General features: G+C 39.6%; 1 protein-coding gene across 1 annotated transcript in view; it reads left to right on the top strand.

Moving 5' to 3' along the window:
* Positions 1 to 2,712: 2,712 nt before the first annotated feature.
* LOC123976903 (voltage-dependent calcium channel gamma-7 subunit-like) overlaps positions 2,713 to 20,356 on the top strand; it is a 36,566-nt gene continuing 18,922 nt past the window's right edge. The window contains exons 1-2 of the mRNA XM_046059296.1: positions 2,713 to 2,787; positions 18,900 to 19,095. Coding sequence (XP_045915252.1) covers positions 18,900 to 19,095 — 196 coding nt within the window. The 5' untranslated portion in view covers positions 2,713 to 2,787. The remainder of the gene's footprint in view (positions 2,788 to 18,899; positions 19,096 to 20,356) is intronic.

The raw sequence follows: 20,356 nt of genomic DNA, 5'->3' as shown, positions 1-20,356 counted from the left end.
GCCTGGAAATGTTGGCGGTTTTCAGAGCTCTGAGGAGTTTTCTGCCCGCCCTCCGCGGTCACCACGTCCTGGTCAATACCGACAATACGGCGGTGGTGGCCTATTTGAATCACCAGGGGGTTCTGCGCTCGCACCCATTATGCAAGCTGGCACATCAGATCCTCCTGTGGTCCCAGCAGGCTGCCATTGCAACGTTCCGCCGTCACATGCTACCGTTTTGGCAACACCAATAGAATTGGAGTAGTTTCATTCATGATTCAGTCCTGCCACGCCCAGAGGCTTTCCCATAGTGTCGTCACTGACGCAGTGTCTCGTTCCCCTTCTCGGGGAACAAGGGTTACATACATAACCCGAGACGTTTTGACCAATGCAGGTTAGCAATTGAAAAAACTGTAACTGGTTCAGCTACTCCTCCCTGGCCCTCTTTCTCTCCCTGGGCCAACTATTCTTCTCCCTTGTTCTGAGATTTTTTCTTTCTCTCCTGTTCTGTGTTTCACATTGGATAAACTCAACTCCCCTTTTTACTGCATTGTGTATATAATTGAAAGAACTTCAACACCTATATATGTCTGGTTGAGATTGGTATTAGCTGTGGTTAATCTATTTTACCCAAAACACAATAAATCAGCTATTTCTCAATGTTTCAATGCTTACAAGCTGTTTCAGTGTAGATGATTTTGAGCTACAATTGTAGCAGAAGTAGAGGCTTTATACATAATTGAAGGTTTTGAATTCTATCTTCATTTCTGACAAATTGTCTGCAAGAATTTGAAAATAACACATAAAAACATAGTTTATAGTTTTTGTATTGAATAATCTTGTACGTAAAGAGAAACTTTTAGATTTTAGCACTTTTAGCATTTTAGAAATTGGTTAAATGACTGTATATTCTGTGTAAACAACATGAATTGTGTTAATTGTAAGGTATGAACAGGCTGATGTGGGGCTAACTGTGTTTAGAGTTTTGAAAATGTGACTACAGATCGGACAAAATGATGAAATCCCTTGGTTAAGGATAGGAAAACTGGGGTATTTGTTAAATACTGAAAAAGTCAACACTGGCAGTGAGCTTGTCCAGTCTGATCAGTCTGAGGCAATTTACCTGGAAATTCTCCATTGCTGCGGTTTGCTAGTCAGGGTCATAGTGAAAAGACATTTGAAAAAAAAAAACACCATGGAGCTTTAAATCAAACTGCTCTCTTATTATTTCTATTCTGTCTGGTTATACAGCAGGCTGACTGGGTTTAACTTCTGCCTACTGCAACTGGTCCAGATTAACCCTCTACGGTGCCCAGGCCAAAAATGATCTGTGGGCCAGTAGTGAAATTTGTTGCCTGCTTCGACCAGTTGTCCATTAGATGGTTCTGAAATTCCTTGAGTTCCAAATAATCCCACAATCATCAACTATTCTTTCATACATGTTTTAAAGTGATGATGTTATAATGACATTCACCAATGTAAGTTATTACTTTCAGCCTATTCTAACATTACATTATTGCTTATTATCATTATTACCTCATCATCACTTAAAAACATGTAATAACACTTGATTACATCTTACAGTTTGACATGTTTCTAACACATCGACATTTTCAGAGGATACATGTTGACACAAAGCATTTCCTGCACTCAGAAACCAATAATACTCCCATCTCCCCAGTAGCTTCTTCTGTCCGTTCATTTCATTTTGTTAATGATTTTCTTTAGAATTGATTTATCATAATGTAAGCTAAATTACAGATGCATGTTTAGACGTTTTGATGCCAATTTATTCTGCACCTGTCAAACATTCATAATTTTAGTGTGCTGCCAAGGAATGATTTACTGTACTGCAGTAAATCCAGCCGGAACCCTCTGATATCCATTTAAATTAAAGTCCATAAAAATTGCCAAATAACTAACAATGATTCCTTCATGTTGATTTCAACAACATGTAGGATAACTATTTATTATCATATCGACATTACACCACTTATTAAGTAACAATTAGTAGTTTGTGTCACATAATCAAAGGATTTATTATAACTAAACTGTTAAAATTAAAAGTTTTTCCTGAATCATGCAGAAGGACATTTCCAGAGTATATCAAGATTTGATTTTAGTGGCTCCTTACAGAGACAAAACTGTCAAATCAAACTGTCTCCATTTGTTTTATTCCTGTGGCTCCCTACTGGAGATTTATTCACTGCTGTCAATCATTTCCCTCAGTTATTATGTAACCAAATAATGCAAACTCACATTACAGATCCATGTTTGGGTGTTTTGTTCATTAGTAAGTTACACGATGCTAATTGTTGCTGTATGTTTGAATCAGTCATGCTGTCAGCTTGCATGATGTGTCCTCAATTCCAGCCAGCATGCTCTTATGCCATGCTGTCTCTGTGCGAGTTTGCGCGCCCGTGTCCTTTTCTCCCTCTAGCCTACATCACTGTAACCCCCCACCCCTCCTGCTCTTCTCTTCTTCACACATGCACACACCAGTCCCACCTCCCTGTACCCAAACTACAGTGAAGCCCATTCAACCGATTCTCCGCAGTGCTGAAAGAGCAGAGAGAAGTAAAGAAGGAGGAGGAGTGAAAGAGGAGGAGAAAAGAGAGGAGAAGAGGGGAGATACGGGGAAACACGAAAAACATAGGCTATAGAGTGTTTGTGGCGAGAGCAGGAGAGAGGGGAAGAGAGAGAGTGTGAGAGAGATAAGGGGGAAACTGCAAATTTGGTGGCCAGGCTTCTCAGTGCGCACAGATCTCTCGTCGGCTGCACTGTCCGACCATCTCTCCGCTCTGCAGGGTGAGTAAAGCTTCTCCTGCCTTATATTTAACTGCGCCTCACCAAAACCTCCATTCCACCCATGTATCCCCCAACATTTCACCTCACTCTAACCGACCCCCACTCACATCTGTTTTACACATCTTTGGGCTTGTTGAGGCGTGCTCTGCTTCTTTGGCTGCGCACGTCAGGACTTCTCTTTCGGCTACAGGGATGAGAAATCAAGCTCATGCATGTGACTGAGTGTTGACATCAACATTTAGCTTCCCTCGTCCCCCTTCAAAAAAGCCAGGGATGTTGTATAAGAGAGGAGGCTCAAATCTCTCAGCTCACCTCGGGTTGAGGAGAGAGGAAATGTGCGCTGTTTTGTTGACAGATGCATGTGTGTGTCTGCACGGCTGTTCCCTGGCCTGTTAGCGGAAGAATGTACTGTACAGTGATTAGTGTGGCGCATTTGGAAGGAGCGCGCTGTTACACTGTGCGGTCAATATCTGGAGTCTGGAGAACAGCACAGTAAAGCCGCTTCGCTCACGGCAGCGCGTGGTGGAGAGAAGAGAAAGGGAGGGAAGGGGGGCGAGGTTGGGGCAAATTGTGTGTGGATGGTGTGATTGTGTCACTACAGTACATGTGTGTGTGTATCAGAGAGAGAAACAGGAGATAATAGGGAGGAGAGACCAGGAGTGAAGCAAACGTGTGTGTGTGTGTGTGTGTGTGCATGTGCTCTAAAAACTCTTGGCCGCTTCTTGGGGAACCCATCCTGTGATGCTGTTCCAGCAGACTGCAGCACTTCTTATTGGGTCCATCTCTCACTCCCTTTCTCTCTACTTACATACATATAGGCTACATAATATGTGTGTTGTAGAAAAGAAAAAGGGTGACAAAGAGTGAGAGTGAGTGAGAGACGAATGGCGGTTCCTTCTTTTTAATTTCCAGCTAATTCCAGTCTGTATTCCGGTAATTAAGGTGAACCACTGTATACAAGCATGTGAAACACTGCAGAGATGTTCCTCCTGAAAGGAAGAAAACAGTGCTGGATATGAAATGAAATATATCTATATAATAGCCTATATCACAGTTTCACAATTTATTACTTTAAAGTAGACCTTATAATGAAAATTTTGGAAAAATGTGTGCTCTCACAAATCTATAGGCCTATTACAAGTGGAGTGACTTAAAGGGACTATATGTAAGTTTTTCAATGAATTTAATTAAATTTTCATTGTCTTATTGTCAATGGGCTCAAAGCTCACTTAGAAATGAAGCACACGCCAGTTTTCTCCCCTGCTTGCATCAGCCGCTATTCTGCTTTGTGTGAGGTCTCCGGGTCGGATTCAGCCCTGTGCGCGCTGCTGAGCCTCTCTTGTACTACAGCGACAATACGGCAGCTAATGACATGCAGTCGACTAATACGATCAAACAACCGGCTCACAGCAAAACACAGGCTCCACGTAAGGATACAAAACAACAATAAAGGTTTATGTGCTGAAGCCCATCAGACCAAACAGGTTCAGATGATGTCGAGTAAGAACAAAGTGAGCATTAGTAAAGCTGGAGACGCACAGAGAAAGTAACGTTAGCTCGCAGGCTAACGTCTCGCAGTTGCTAATGTTTTCCGGTGCAAAGTTATATATATATTAGCTTTCCATATTACTTAACCAACTAACGCAACCTGTGTTACTATCCTGTGTGCCACTGTTAATTTAGCCTGCAAGAAAGGATGTAACGCTCAGTCGCTGTAACTAACGCGACCCACATAACATAAAACACTGCAACAAAACAGCCACAACTACCCAAAGGAAGAGCCATCCAATATCACTAGTTACAGTAAAGTTACTTACTGCGGTCTAACTGTTATAAAGTGTGACACAATCGGATTATAATATTCAGTCCAGCTCACTAACAGTTTCATTATCATCCAATACATGTAGCTGTGCTGACATTGCTGAGCCGCCGGTGACAGATTCACAGATAGTAAAGATAGTTACTGAAAAGCAGCAGGCAAGCTAACGATGTAGCATGTCGGCTAAATGCAGTAAATGTAACGTTATCATGTAAAGAGTATGGATTAGTTCTGCATGCAGCTGATAAAACTATTACTGTAACGTTGCAGTGGGAGATTGCCTGAGTTCCCAGCTCTCTCTGTCTATAGCCGCTCTCACTCGGGAGGACTGTGCCGATATGCGGCTCGCTGCCCTGAATGAAAGGTACGGCGCCGGTGTTGATCTGCCTCTGAGCCAGGAAAGTTGAAGTAACAGAGCCTGAACATGTCTGGAGAAAAGCCACAGCCTGCACGCTGGTGTTCCTGCATTTATTGTGGTATTTCTGTATGAAAGTGGTAGTGTTTCGGATTATGCTCGCTCATGAGTTCAAGCGAGCACGCGTACGAGCACACACCTGGTTGCAATCTTAGAACCACACCTGCTAGTGGCTGCTGAAAACTAAATAATGCCCCTTTAACCTTTAGCTAGAATTTGAAAGTGTTTGCATTAGCTGTTCTAATGCTGCATTCGTGTAATATGGAATGGGCAGTGACAGAAAATATTACTCATGGCTATAACTTGCAAGTGACATTCAAGATTTATATTGTTAGTTACCAGTAATCAGTGTTTTACAAACTGAATTAAAAATTACATTCTGTGGTTCTATGATGAGCAGAGTTGGTCGTGAGGGAGTGTAAAATAGCTTGCATTAAATAGGGTGCCTCGATTGGTGGACTTGAGATGATTGAGAAATCCATGTTTTCCTTGTAGACATTAAAAACTCCAAGTTTGAAAATGGCTAAGAGATAGACCTTGCTTGAGTGGCCTTGGATGAGAGGGACGCGTATTTTACTTCCTGTCATGTGTTTTATGTTTCTGAAAGCAGCAACATCAGTTTGTTTGGAATAAGATAAAGGACAGGATAGTTAGCAGGAACAGTAGCAACTAACTCAGGCTGCCCAACGCATTAAATAAGGCTGATTGGTCATTGGTGGTACGCTTCAAACTATGACGGTGTAGGTCTCTCATTTCTGGACTTCCCTGTCTAGTGTAATGTGCAGTCTAGTGATGTGCAGTCAAAGTCAATTGACGGTGTGAAAAGAGCAAAAATAAAAATCAGTGTAGGGAGGAGGTCAGTGTGCTCGGATGGTTCAAACACAACCGCTGTTTGTTTCCTGTGTGAAACCAATAGTTCATGTTGAGTTCTTTTAAACTTATGTAACTTACAAACATAGACTGTATAAAATAAGTGGACGTAGTCATCGTGACATCACCCATTGGTTTCTGGACTGCCGTTATGAAGCCTCAAATTTGGTCGTTAGGCCGTCGCCATGTTAAATTTTTGCAACCAGCGGCACCGGATATGACGATATTTGGAAAAGGCGGTGGCGGTAGTTCACTTGGTTAGCTAGGAGCATCCGTAATTCTCCAGGATGCTAATTTTAGATTGCTTGGGAAAAATTAACAGACGACTTGTCAATCACAAGCTAGTCCCGCCCTAAAGCATAAGCTGCTTTTTCGTCTATTTCAGTATATTATACTAAATGCACATCATCTTGCATTGAAGAAGGCTTGAAACTAATGCTTGAGACCATAAACTCATTACGAAAGTGTTTGCTGAGGTAATAAATCAGCTGAAAAGTTGGGTCATTTTATTATTATTTCGAATGAAACCGGACTTCTTTTTGTAACCAGAGGAGTCGCCCCCTGCTGGCTGCTCGGTAGAATGCAGGTTTAAATAGCTTTTGGGTGGCCCTGATTGTTTCCGCTTGGTTACAAATTTATCGTACTTAGTGTTGGTGCCTAAACCTGGCCGAACTGCGGCCGTTTCATAATGTTAACCACATGTTTATTGTTACAATGACAACAAAAGTCAACCGACTATGATGAAATGTTTCTCAGCTAGCTTTATTTTGAAAGTCTATCCCAACGTTGCATATTTATTGTTTCTAACTTGACTACGGAGTCCTGCAAGTGCAAAGCTGGCACTGGAGAGGGACCTACAACGTCATAGTTTGAAACGTAGGGCCACTAATCAAGCTGTATTTGATGATTTGGGATGGAAAATGTGTTGACCAACCATAGATGAACATGTCACAGTCCTGTTCACATTTTGAGAGGTGATCTCTTGGAAATGATTTGCACTATGACCACTTGCATTTTATTATAAAGATGGAGACAAAACCTCCACTTACCCTTAACAATATAACATGTCAAAAAGAAAATGTTTCAGCCATCGAAGACCTGAAAACATCAGGAATTGGTGTCACTCCCCCCAATCAAAGGCCAAGGGGTCATTAATACTGCAGTCGTTTTGCAACAATCTTCCAACAATCCAACAAGAAGAAATCCATCTGAGAAGTGGAAAGAGAGATGAGTTCTGAAATGAATTTAAAGAAAAACTCTTTCCATCCTGTTCTTCATGATAAGGACTGTGACTTTCTATTGCACGATTTAGGAAATTTAGTAAACCATAAACTGAGATAGAATTAGACAAGGTAGGTTGAGGGACAGTAAATTTAGCTTTAAGACCTATGCTTACAATGTAATATAATGTGTTTTTAATTAAATAATTTGTTCCTCTTAATAATACGAGTGGGGCATTTGTGAATTAATGTAAGCTCAAATTTAAGCTATACAGTGGGTTAAGCTGTACCTTAACATAATCTATAGGTTTATCAGGTGTAATATACCTGACCTATATTAGAACTGTGTAGTTCACTGCAGTGATGTTTACAGATCTGTACACTGGTTGTACAAGAAGTGAAGTATCATCATCGTCAGTTGGCATGCAGCTTTCTGAGGTGAAGGGAAATGAATCACACACTAACTTCAGTTGTTTAAATGGCTGATTGATGGTGTGACTCACCAACAATGGCAGGGTCAGTGCTTCATTTCCCACCAGGGTACTCAACGTACTGTAAAGTCTTTGAGATACATTCATCCACTGGAGAGATAACAACACATCTATGCTGTCGTGTTAATACTTTGTGACTTTGTGATACATGTTTTACTGCCACTTCAGTAACAGGGCGATTTGGTTGTGACAAATTAAACCTAATCCAAGAATTTAAGGAGTTTAAATTGGGCCTATAACCACATATTAACCAACATTAAACCATTTTTAATCTTAGAACCTCATCAAGAAAAAATCTATTACAAACCATTCACAAGTCTGGCTCTGGCTTGTTTGAGCCCGGACTTTAATAATACAAACTTTCACCATAATCCTGAACTGCTACTGAAAAATCAGTTAAATCTAGACTCCATGTTTCTGTACGCTAATTACTGAGAGCAGTCATCAACAGTATCAACAACAGGCTTTAATGTTAATAATGGCATTAGGTAAAGAATGCCTCTAAATTTAAAAGTTTCATTGTCAAATGGTACTTTCAAAGCAGGAAGAAATGAATAGACCCAAGTTAAGAATTTTGCGGCACAGTGCAGCTAAGAATAAAACAGAAAGCTACACAAGGACAAACAAATGGATTATATGAGAATATGTAGTGGCAATAAAATTTCACATGTAAAGAGCAGTGATTTCGTTGAAGCAATGACAACCAAATAAAAACAGGTGAATGTTTTTGTGTTTAGATAATAATAATAATAATAATAATAATCCTTATTTGTAGAGCACTTTTCAAAAACAAGTTACAAAGTGCTTTAACAAGTGTAAAGACAATAATACCCAAGAGACAATAATACAAAAAACAATACATAAAATAGATAATACCAATTACTTTTACTTGCCTTAACCTTACCAAAAAGGTGGTAGATCAGATAGCACACATATGAACGTTGTTTTGTTGTTGTTATTTGTAGCGGATTTGGAGCTTTTTTTGTTCTGAATGGCCACACTTCATAACCTCCTTTTGGCTGCATCACACTGCCTTTCCAAGCTCTCTCCAAGAGCTGTGTGTGTTGCGTCTTTGTTGTGTCAACAAAATGAATCCTACAAATGGGGATAAGGGAACACACTTTCATACAGTCTCTCCTCAAAGGCATTGATGCTGCACTGGGTAGTGCATACAAAAAGTGACACTGTGAGGAATGACAAAAGAGAGCTTGAGAAAAAGATCAGATCCTGCATATTTTCTCTCCTTTGCACACCTGATCAGTCACTGCATGAAGAGGGGAATGCTTATGGAATTGTCAGTTTCGGAAAGTCGTTCTGTTGTTCTGTTGTTGGAAATGTGTGACAGGAAGATTTAAAATGCAATTTAAAGTTTGATGCACACTGACTCCTGTAATGCCACTTAAGATGGTGGTTTACCATTTGTTAGAAGTAAGCAATACTCAAAATCTACCTTTATGCAACCCGGCCCAGACTCACCTGTTGGGTCAGGTTCTGACAGATTCAAGCCGAGGATCAAAACCTGCCAAAAAATCAGTGCAGTCAAGTGGAAAACAAGGTTTCCCACCCAACAGTAGTGATATACTTTTAGTGTTTGTATCATGCACAGTTAAGGTCAATTCCCCCTCTGGCCAAAGGCAAATATGTGACCTCAAATTCAAATTATATTATATATTCAACACTGAGTGAAGGTGAATGAAGACTCGTGTGACTGGGTGGTGGAGGGGTTTTTTAGGCTTTTGTGAATACTGCTCTGCAAATGCAGAGGCATGTAGGATGTGTCACACTTAACACTGTCCTCCTTCCAGCCTTGGTCAATGTGTGTGGCTGTGACGTACAGTATGTGTGTGTGGTACAAGGACTTTCCTCCGATTTTGGGCCAAGGTCTTTCCCTATAAGCTTCCATCCTTTTCTTCTTCTTTCCTCCGTTATCCTCCCATGGTATTTTATCTGTCTCTTCTCAGCACATTAACAGACAGTCTTTTGCAGGCCTTGCCTAGTTTTCTCCAGTGTGTGTGTGTTTTCTTACCCACCGCTAAGCTAATTATCTTTATCAGTCCACCAGTCATTCTACAGAATATAGAACGAGGGTTTGTTTCCCAAAGCTTTCATCGTCTTAAGTACCGCTTTGAGAATTGAGAGTGTTCTTGCGGCTCCCAGAGACATAAACGTGGTTCAGCATCATTCCTAGGAATGTCTCGCCTTGAGAATTTTGATGCTATTTTTAAAAGATAAGTTCTTTTGGGGATTTTAGAAGCAAATGTTTTTTCTTGAATAGCACTTACCCTCTAGTTCAATTTTCTTTCTCTGCTTGTCCTTTTCTCCTCTGTTTCTTCTTTTTTTTCTCATTGATTACTAACTTAACTGTTAACTGCATTCAGTTTATTTCACTCTCTTTTTACTTTCCATAATCCCTTAGATAAGTTCTTATGACTTCAGCATTCACCGTCCTACAAATCCTCACTTCCTTATTCCCTTTTACAAATGCATCTGGAGTTCTTTCATAATTGTATGCGACTTTCTGCCCCTTCCCACTGCTTCTTTTGTTTCCTTCTGTATTTATTCCTCCTGTCCTTCCTGTCATCATCCCGTCTTCTCTTTTCATCTTGTCTTCCATTCTTCTCATCTTTAAATATCCATCTCTTTTCCTGCCAGTTGGCAGAAGCCCTTCACTGCTGACATAGGGACATATTGCCTTCTCAACAGAAAACAACCCCCCACCCCCAACACTAGCAAGCTAACCTAGGAACGCCATCTGTGGAGCCTCGCCCGGCACCATGGGACGTGTAGTTTTGTGATGCTCAGCAGTTGCTGTGCCCTGCTCCATATTGACCCATCGTTGCTGCAGAATCTTTGATCTCTGTTTCATCTGATTCCCTTTTTTTATTATTATTTCTTTGCCACTTCTTAATTTTGGGAGCCAAGATTTCCATCCTCTCAGGGTGCTTGTTTTAGCTAGAGGTTTCCTTGATTGAAATTTTCTTTTAGGAAAACTTCACCTCTTTGGTGAAGGCTGCAGCCAAGATTTTAGAAATAGTTAGGTCATGAGTCCAAATTCACCCAAGTCCACCCAAACCAGAAAACATTTTTTATAGCTTTTTAAATGAGCATTTTTTTGTAAATATTATCTCCCCAAATGATTTACATGTTGGTTTAAAGTTTTCTATATATTGCCAGCTTTGTAATTCTGATTTTTTATTTATATAAGTTTTGCCTAAAACTATCAAAATTTAAGATATTTAATCTAACAAGTCAAAAAGTCAATCAAATCAATCAGAGCTAGCTTGTAAAAAAAAATCTCATGTACTGCTCATTTATCCACATATACCAAATAGACCAACCCTTTAGCAGAACTGAAATCAAATCTAAAGATTTCTGTAGAACAATATACGTTCATGAGTAAAGCAGCAATCAAGGTGAAACAAATCTTCAAAGAGTTTAACATTCAAAAACCAATTTGTTTTTCTTCATCTTCTGTTTTGGTTAGGTCAGATTTGAGTGACACTGACCAAACCACTCAGCTATCAGCTATATTCTCTCCTTTGGAACCGAGAATATGTTCGATGCCATGGTGCTGGCACGATGAGTGGCAGAGGCATGATGACAAACAGTGGGGAATAACTTTTGAGGAGGGACAGTGGTGTACTAGCCTCTCTTCCTTCTGTTAGACATTGTCGCAGCTACTTCTGAAGCCTGCGGGGCTCTGTCCCGGGCCGTGAAGCATTGGAGGGGCGTCTATGACAAGACTAGTTGAAGTGAGAAGGACCTAGCGAGGCTCTCACCATGGAGAGCGAGCCCTACACAGGGTGAGGTTTTGCAGGGCAACCGGCTCCTTCTGCAGCTTTACGAACTTGTTGGTTTGGTGGGAGGGGCTTAGCAGAGTGATACGAGCAGCAGCAGAAAGACGTGGAAGGTATTGCATTGTTTGTTCAATTTTTGCTCATTACAGTTTTAATCCCTTATTATTAGCCCATTTTTATCTGATTACTGATTAATTTTAGTCCAACTTTTTGTGTGAAAAACAAACCTGTCACAATAATCACCAACAAAGAGGCTTGTTGATAGTAGATAAAAACTCTCAGACTATAGTGCACAACGGCCTCTTTATTAAGTAAATGGCCTATTTCTGGAAATTAATTCATATGTACAAAGCTCCTGATTAAGGGAACTTATTAGCACGCCTACACTGACAACCCTGCTTTAATGCCTTAATTAGCAACGCACACTCGTTCATTAAGTTGAACTTCACTGAGGATGGTTCTAAGCTTCCAATAAAATTAAACAGAATTAATAATGAATCCACATAAAATAAAAGGCCTATTGTGTTGAGCCTGTTGTTTTGTAATGAAGAAGCTAGAGGGTGGATTAAATTTTACCTTCGGCAATGTTCATTTTTACTTTTGGAAACTGTGCTGAAGGGGCACAGCTGACTGGCTAACAATGCTTCAGGTCTGTGCTTATGTAAAGTCAGTCAGTGTAACATTTTTTTGGTTGGTTAGCAGAGAACACAGACAAATATTTAGATGTTGATATACAACAAGATGACAGGCACCAGCAAGAAAAAATATAAATCAAATTAAATTAGTGACAGTGAGCATTTGCTCTGCTGAAATAAAGTTACCTCCCCTTCCCTCCTGAATGGACACTCACCTTCAGGAGAAAAACCTATCACAGAAATAAGTGTGTAAATAACAGATGTTTACTTCTAAAAATATGTGGTATAGCAGTCTCTCATGTTATAGTCAGCAGCTTTGTTGACCTAACTATCCACCCAACCTCCTACCTTAAAGGTTTTGTGGTGCTGTAACATCATGCTACTTCCTCTCTTTCTTCTCAGAGACAACGCAGTATTCACACGGCTACAAGAGGTCCTTGTCAGGTGTAGGTCAGACAGATCTTTTATCTATTCGAACAAACAAAGACAGTCTCAACATCATACAGAAACTGTGTTGAAAAAACATCACGAGGGAAATTTTGAGAGCTGATACGTTTTCAAGATATAAAATAGTGATCCCCACTTGGCCTTTCCAGTTTTCACAAGCATTTTAATGTGCAAAACACCAAAAAAAGGACAAAGACACTGAAAGAAAGAGGGAGAAAGGGATTGAGTCACAGTGAGAGTGTATTCTGTCAGGGGAGAGGAGAATCAGGGCTGTTGGGCATAGTGAGTGTTTCAGCACCACAGTGGTGGACAGCTCCCCAGACTGCTGCTCACTGCTGGACTCTCCTGAAAAATGGTTCTCCATTCACGTTTCTACAGTGACACAGATTTATAAAAGATTTAGAAAATTAGATGAAAAAGCTAAACTTACAGTTGCTCTTTGCAAAATATTTGTGCACACTGATTTTTATTTTATTCATATGTAAAAATATTCTAATCAAAATAGATTTGAATAGAGACACTGAAATAAAGTCCCCTGAAATGCCTAAAATGTCGTTATGTTCTTTCCAAAACTTTCTGCCTCCTTTTAGCTCTCCATCCTCCCATTCTGTTGTCTTCTTCTTTCATTTATTTGACCTATACGTTCCTACTTCTGGTCTCCCTTCATCCTACTCCATCTTAGCCCCCAGTCTTTTCTCAGCTTTTCATTCTATATCCTTTGTCCTTGCTAGGTCTTCATCCTTTCTAACTCCCTTCTCTGTCCTTCACCGTATACCTTTTCATCTGCTTTACTTCCCATCCACTCCTTGCTCCTCCACTTTCTTCTCTTACTCCCTTCTTCCTCTTTCCACTACCCCACTTTATACAATTTACTCCTTTCTCCACTTTCTTTCCTCCTTCTCTTTTCTCCTAAATCCTTCTAAACAAAAATCACCTTCTCTCCTCCTCGACTTTCTCTTCCCACCTTACCTCACTCCTTCCCCACATCATTACTTCTGACTGTTTGTTCCTAAGCACCAGTGCTCCATTCATCTGTAATTCATTACATCGCCTCTGCTCCTGGATTCTCCCAGCACACACACAGACTTAGTTAGAGGCTGGTGCGACCTGGGAATTGTGGTTATATTTTCAAGGCTTAAACTACAAAGAACCTCATCCCAGCCTATTTGTTGTCAGCTATCTCAGCAAACACAGGTCTGGTTGTGTGTGTGTGTGTGTGTGTGTGTGTGCATGTGTGAGTAAAAGAGCTCTCTGTAATACTTGATGCACTGACCCATTACAACAGTTCTTGTCCTCCAAACCCACATTTCCTTCAGACTTCAGTCTCTCTATAGTTTTAAAGTCCCAGTTCAAGAATGGCTAAAACATAAACATGAAAGGACCGCAATGGAAAGCTGCCTGGCTTTAATGTGTTTATCCTTTTGTAGTTGGGGCTCACTTTAATGTTTACAATCCATTAATAAATTCAACAAAGGAGATTGTAGTTGCCATTTGTAGATGCAGATATTACGTTGGTCCATCTGAAGCCCAACATACTTTACAGCTAAAATTGTTCCCCACATGTAGAAAAGATTGGGGCTGTGAAACTACCTGTAATTTCACAAAAGATAAACTGGACGAGAATTCGATAAGCAGGTCAGCAAAACTACCTAGTGTTCTGAAATTATTAACAATAGACTTAAAGTGCCTGCGAGAAACTGACAGTGACCATTGAAATTAATCTCTTTAACATGAAGATTCATCAACATACTATTTTAGAATTCAGTACCATAGCTCCTTGAAAAGAAATGTTTACCAGCAGGTGCTTTGTCTTAATTATTTTTTTTCTGACAACTATACCCAATAACACATCAACATAAATGACAGTATGTCCAAAGATTTTACATGTTTGTGTAAATAACACTAAATTCAATTCTTCACTAAAGGGACTTTCTTTTATTTCTCCTTTCCTAATATTTATTTATTGATAGAAGAAAAACACATCATTTTCAGAAATATAATAGCTTACAGAAGATACAAAAACATAAATTTGCCTTTTCTTCCATAATTGTTACACAGCCCTACAAAGCTGAAATGCAGAAACATCTTTTGTCAAAAATGTGTCATTTCCATGAACATTTGCAACTAACTACAAAACAGAAGTAAAACGCCAGCCAAACAGCAGTAATTGCAGTCTGGATTGGTAAACTCTGCACTGTCTGCTGCTAAAATACAGCCAACTAGACAGCCAAAGCAACAGCGCTATATCAAGGTAGAGGTTAGCAGATGAGAGAACCACAGCAAAGGGAAAAAACACGTAAATTTAGTTTTAGTTTTTGCTGTTATTGAAAAGTGTCCATTTGGATTAACCAAAACGTTTGTTAATCCACTCAATCAGGCAGTAGGCAATTGATTTGTTTGAAACTGTTGTCTGTACATTACAGAATACATTACAAACCTGTTTGCAGCCTGAAAACTTTAATCCCCTTTTTCCTTACATCACTGCTTCAGTAATTACAGCAGCACAGTTTTGTGCATTTCAGATATGTAGTTAAATGCACAACTGAATCTCAAAATGTAACAAATCACAACCTTCATTTGTAGTGCCCTGCCATAAATGTTTTAGTCACGAGAAACAGCTTGAATTAAGCAATCTGAAAGCCCACTAGGTGAGACAGCTATGTGAGTCCTGCAGGTACTCAGCTCTGTCTCTTCTCTTTTAAGTGAAGGATGGATTTGTGTGTTTTGACTCAGCAGCACAGGACGTCAGACAGCCTCTCATGTTGAGCCTATCATTTCCAGCACTAAGACTGATGATTATTTACTCAAGCCAAGCACAAATCACCCTTGTCTTATACCGAGGATGTGACTTTCTAAGGCACTGACGTCTCTCAAAGTGTCGGACGTCTTTAAGTGACATCTTGGTGTTTGTCTCTGCAGACAGGCAAAAGTCACAGTGCTTTCTCTGCTATTTGTACACATTTTACAGCAGGCCAATGTATAAAACACTGACTGTTCTGCTGAAATTGTTATATATTTTGGGGATTGTATAAGTTGATAGCCTGCTTTAAAATTCATGTGTTGCCTGGAAAAGTAATACAAGTTACAATCTGGCTCCCATTATAAACACACACATATCCTTCTTACATGTTTTAAATATTAAAAACCTATCTGCAAGCTTGGGTATATGGGACATGGTCCTTGGTTGAGGTCATACCAAAAAAGCTTAACTATTTCAATGACCTTCTGAGAGTTTAAGTGAGGGATCAGACCTCATCTTTCCAAATACATACCTGAAGTGTCTACCATTGTCTCTACAGAGGATTTTCATTGGCTGGGTTCACCTGAGGCAAGGAGGGTTTTACCATCAAATATTTGTATCGTGTGACTCATGTCTGAGTGAGTGAATCCTCTTTGACACCGCTGAATGTGCTCTGCAGCGTTTCGCTTGAGTGATGAGGTCACTCCTCACTCTCTTCCTGCCTAACAGCGACTTTCTTTTTGCTTCTTATCTGTTCGGTTCTGATCTTGTGTGGTGAGTTCATTTTGTTCTCGGCTGCTCTCTTATTGACTTTGCTCCACTCTTTCTCAACATCATAAACAACATTTAAGAGTCACTGAACCTCCTTTAACATCCTGTTTTGAATGTAATTTATTGGTAGTAAAACATGAGAATTAATTTAACTGGATTTTTTTTATTTTAAATGGGCAACTGTAAAAACAAACAAACAAAAGAAACAGTTGACATTCTGCCTGCTGGCTGTATATCTATGCAATCCATATTTATTATTCATTAAAGAGAGAACAATTTATGATAATTTGGAGGTTTGCTTCTCTAAAAAAATTATATCATGTAAGTTGTGACTTGAAACACTTGAGCTGCAGAAGTTTCTCTGACTCTTCTCAGTGAGTTCAGTTCAAGTCAACCTGTACGCTCTGTCTGGAGTTTTTCAAAATGTAATATTAACAGTTTTATTCTCTTTATCTTTTTTAAGCTGTTTAGACTCTGAACATATCCTGGACAAAAGATCCAAATTTGCCACTTAGATCACATGATCATATGATTAGAAACGTGTGTGCTGCCTGGCATATCATAGTGGCCAAAAGAACACTTCCATAATTTGTATTTTTAACATTTCTGTTCAATATAAAAAACAAAAAAAAAAAAAATTGTATTTCTACAGTCACGCAAAATGAGAGCTTTACGTAAAGACTGAGGATGATAGTATTTACAAAAACCCAAGTATTACTGTAATACATTGTTTTAAAATTTAAAAAATTGGATTGGAAGGTTAAACACATTACATTACATTTTATTTAAAAGAGTCTACAGATAGAGACCATAACGTCACCTAAAACCTCCCCTAAAACCTTAAAATAAAGAATATCACATCTCAGTTTAGGCATAGGAATTTATATTTATAACATATTGATACCCAATTTGTTTTGTCATGTGTTGCCTAAAGGAGAGCTTGTATATTAGCATAAATTGCATAACTGTCAGTATTTCTGTAAATCTTGTTTACTCACAGTACTGCAGACAATTTGTATTTTATAAATGCACATTAAGCCCACGGTATGTTTTACTGAACTGTATTAACATGTCTCAACTGCAGCTTTAATTATTAGTTTGCACTGTGGCTGCAGGTGATGTGAACTGCAGGCTCATAAAAGAGACAGGCAGGTTATTCAACTGTAAAGTAATTTATGTTCATATGAAAACTGTTCTATGGAACATATTTGCCAGCCAATAACATACAAAACGGATGGTCTGAGAGAAAAGTTTTTGGAATTTAGGGGGACTCATTCCTTCAGAGTAGAGCAGCATTTTGGGTGTTTACAGTTTGCGATTAGCACTCGAGCAGTAATGTTTCACACTTCCTTCCCTACAGAGACCACAGCATGGTGAATGTGACCTCCATTTTGACTGGACCGATGAGGCGCTTTGTGTGTTTCTGTGTTTGTGTGTGTGTGTGTGTGTGTGAGAGAGAGAGAGAGAGAGAGAGAGAGAGGATGTTTCTCAGAGTGTCAGCAGCTGAAATGATGCATGGCAGAGGCAGCATTTCTGCCACCTAGTGAGTGTCAAACTGCACTGCATGTTACCTGGAAGCCTGACAAACTCGTCTGGCTCATTAGATCGTGGCCAAGTCATTATTTTGGTTTTTAGAATGTACAAAAAAAAAAGCACTGCTAAAGGTTTAAAACATTTTACGACCTTACCAGAAATCATTCATAATTTTGCCCTTTAATGATATGAAAAATGACTACTGGGCATTTGCCAAAGCATGCCAAACAGTACAGTTTAACATTTTTAATGTGCTTGGTTCATCTTCAAGGCACAGTCAAAATAATGTCAATATTGTTTTTTCTTTTTGTTTTGGTCAAAGGTTTTTTTATCTTTGTCTCGGTATTACACACTGATTTAACTAGTAAGATACATTTGTAATTTTTCGAAGATTCTTGCTGTTTATTGGCAAACATAGATTGATTGTTGATTAGGGCATGAAAAAAATTTCAGTCTTCCAAAAGGAACATATCTGAGTCATATTCTGCCATTCTTGAGTCAGCAGGACTCCCATTCAGAGTAACTTTGAATTAAATGCTCATTCTTCTCTTCTTTCCGTAGAATGCCATTTGCAGTTTGCATCCAACTCAATGTTTTCCATTCTGTCTGATTTTATTCCTCCCTCTCCTCCTCCTCCGTATTCCACTATGATGTGAAGAAATTGAATATTTTTTTTCCCATCCTAAAGATGGACTGAATATTCTCCAGAGTCACCCTCCTCTCTGATAATGACGTTTGATCACCTGATTAAGGTCTTTCTGTTGTACTTTGTGAGTCAGGGCATCTTTTTGTTGGCTCGTAGCCTCTTTCTCTGTCTACATTATAGTTTCATTTGAAAAAACTATAATGTTGATTGTTGAGCTTGAGCTGGCCCAAGGACTGTTTTTCTTCTCAAAACATTTTCTTGAATTCCCAGAATTTCTTAAATTCAAAGCATCATTTATTTAGTTCTTGAATTCTACTGGTACCTCATGCTTTTTACAAAAGCTTTCGACCATAGTCTCTTGATAAATCAAGAAAGAAACATCTTGAAACCTTAGGATTGGTATGAGTAGCTGTTCAGATCTTCATACCTCCCTGGTCTGCTTATGCATAGTTTAAAATGTAAAAATCAATCAAGTTAATCAATCTTTATCTATCCTCTCATCTCACATTTTTACATGTTTTGGGGGGTTTTTAGTTGTTGAATTCCTCCAGCTCTCTAATCCTAAATTGAATACTTTCTTCTGTTGTCCCTTTCTATCAACTCACTTACTACTAGTTTACTAATTTAAAGACCAACCAGGCCAACACCTTTTTGAATGTTCTCTCCTCCTCGTCAACATACAGCTGAAGTCTATCTAATAACTAAAATTGTTGTCTTTTTCTCTGCAGATGAGTTCATTCAGTACAAGGGCTTTGACGCTGCTCTCGTCGGTTTTCGGGGCCTGTGGTTTGCTCTTGGTGGGAGTTGCTGTGTCAACAGACTACTGGCTGTTGATGGAGGAGGGAATTGTCCTACAGCAGAACCAGACCACCGAGGTCAAGATGGCGCTGCACTCTGGCCTCTGGAGGGTCTGCTTTGTGGCAGGTTGGTCATCATTTCATGTCACTGTTAGTATGGCCCTTTCCACAATGTGAAACAATTGTTGGAGTCCCTCTTCCCATTAACCACACCTGTCCTCCTTTACACTGTTTGTTATTTCAATCTACAATCAACTTAAAGCGTGACTGTTAACCACCATTGCCAGGAGACAAGATTGACACCTGTTTCAAAGCAAATGGGCAAAATGTAGAAGAGTGTATGGTCAGGTGGAGCCATGTGAGCATGACTGAATAGAGGTGGAGAGTCCAAAATGTAGGAAGCTATCATATTATCTGTGTGTTGCATCATCTAACTTTACATGCATGCAACCAAGCTCTCCCAGTGACAGACTGCTCCGCAAAGAGATGTAGCACGGTTGCAAACGATCATAAGACGAGATAATAGTATGAATATGTTTGCTTGAATTAACTTACTCTCCAGTTAGCAACCGAAAGCATTATTAGGCACTATGTCAGTGCACCAAAAAGATAACAAATCGTTCTGTTTGTTAAAACAATAATGCTTTCTATAAAGTTGCAATTGAGGATTTGCCTGTGTGCACTTGGTTGCTTCACTATCCATTTACTTTCTGTTTTCATACATGTGTAACTACAGTGAGGAAAATAAGTATTTGAACACCCTGCTATTTTGCAAGTTCTCCCACTTAGAAATCATGGAGGGGTCTGAAATTGTCATCGTAGGTGCATGTCCACTGTGAGAGACATAATCTAAAAACAAAAATCCAGAAATCACAATGTATGATTTTCTAACTATTTATTTGTATGATACAGCTGCAAATAAGTATTTGAACACCTGAGAAAATCAATGTTAATATTTGGTACAGTAGCCTTTGTTTGCACTTACAGAGGTCAAAGGTTTCCTGTAGTTTTTCACCAGGTTTGCAAACACTGCAGGAGGGATTTTGGCCCACTCCTCCACAAAGATCTTCTCTAGATCAGTCAGGTTTCTGGGCTGTCGCTGAGAAACACGGAGTTTGAGCTCCCTCCAAAGATTCTCTATTGGGTTTAGGTCTGGAGACTGGCTAGGCCACGCCAGAACCTTGATATGCTTCTTACAGAGCCACTCCTTGGTTATCCTGGCTGTGTGCTTCGGGTCATTGTCATGTTGGAAGACCCAGCCTCGACCCATCTTCAATGCTCTAACTGAGGGAAGGAGGTTGTTCCCCAAAATCTCGCAATACATGGCCCCGGTCATCCTCTCCTTAATACAGTGCAGTCGCCCTGTCCCATGTGCAGAAAAACACCCC

This window comes from Micropterus dolomieu, linkage group LG09 (genome assembly GCF_021292245.1).
Source record: "Micropterus dolomieu isolate WLL.071019.BEF.003 ecotype Adirondacks linkage group LG09, ASM2129224v1, whole genome shotgun sequence".
Taxonomy (NCBI): Eukaryota; Metazoa; Chordata; class Actinopteri; order Centrarchiformes; family Centrarchidae; genus Micropterus; species Micropterus dolomieu.
This window is presented reverse-complemented; position numbering and strand designations above follow the sequence as displayed.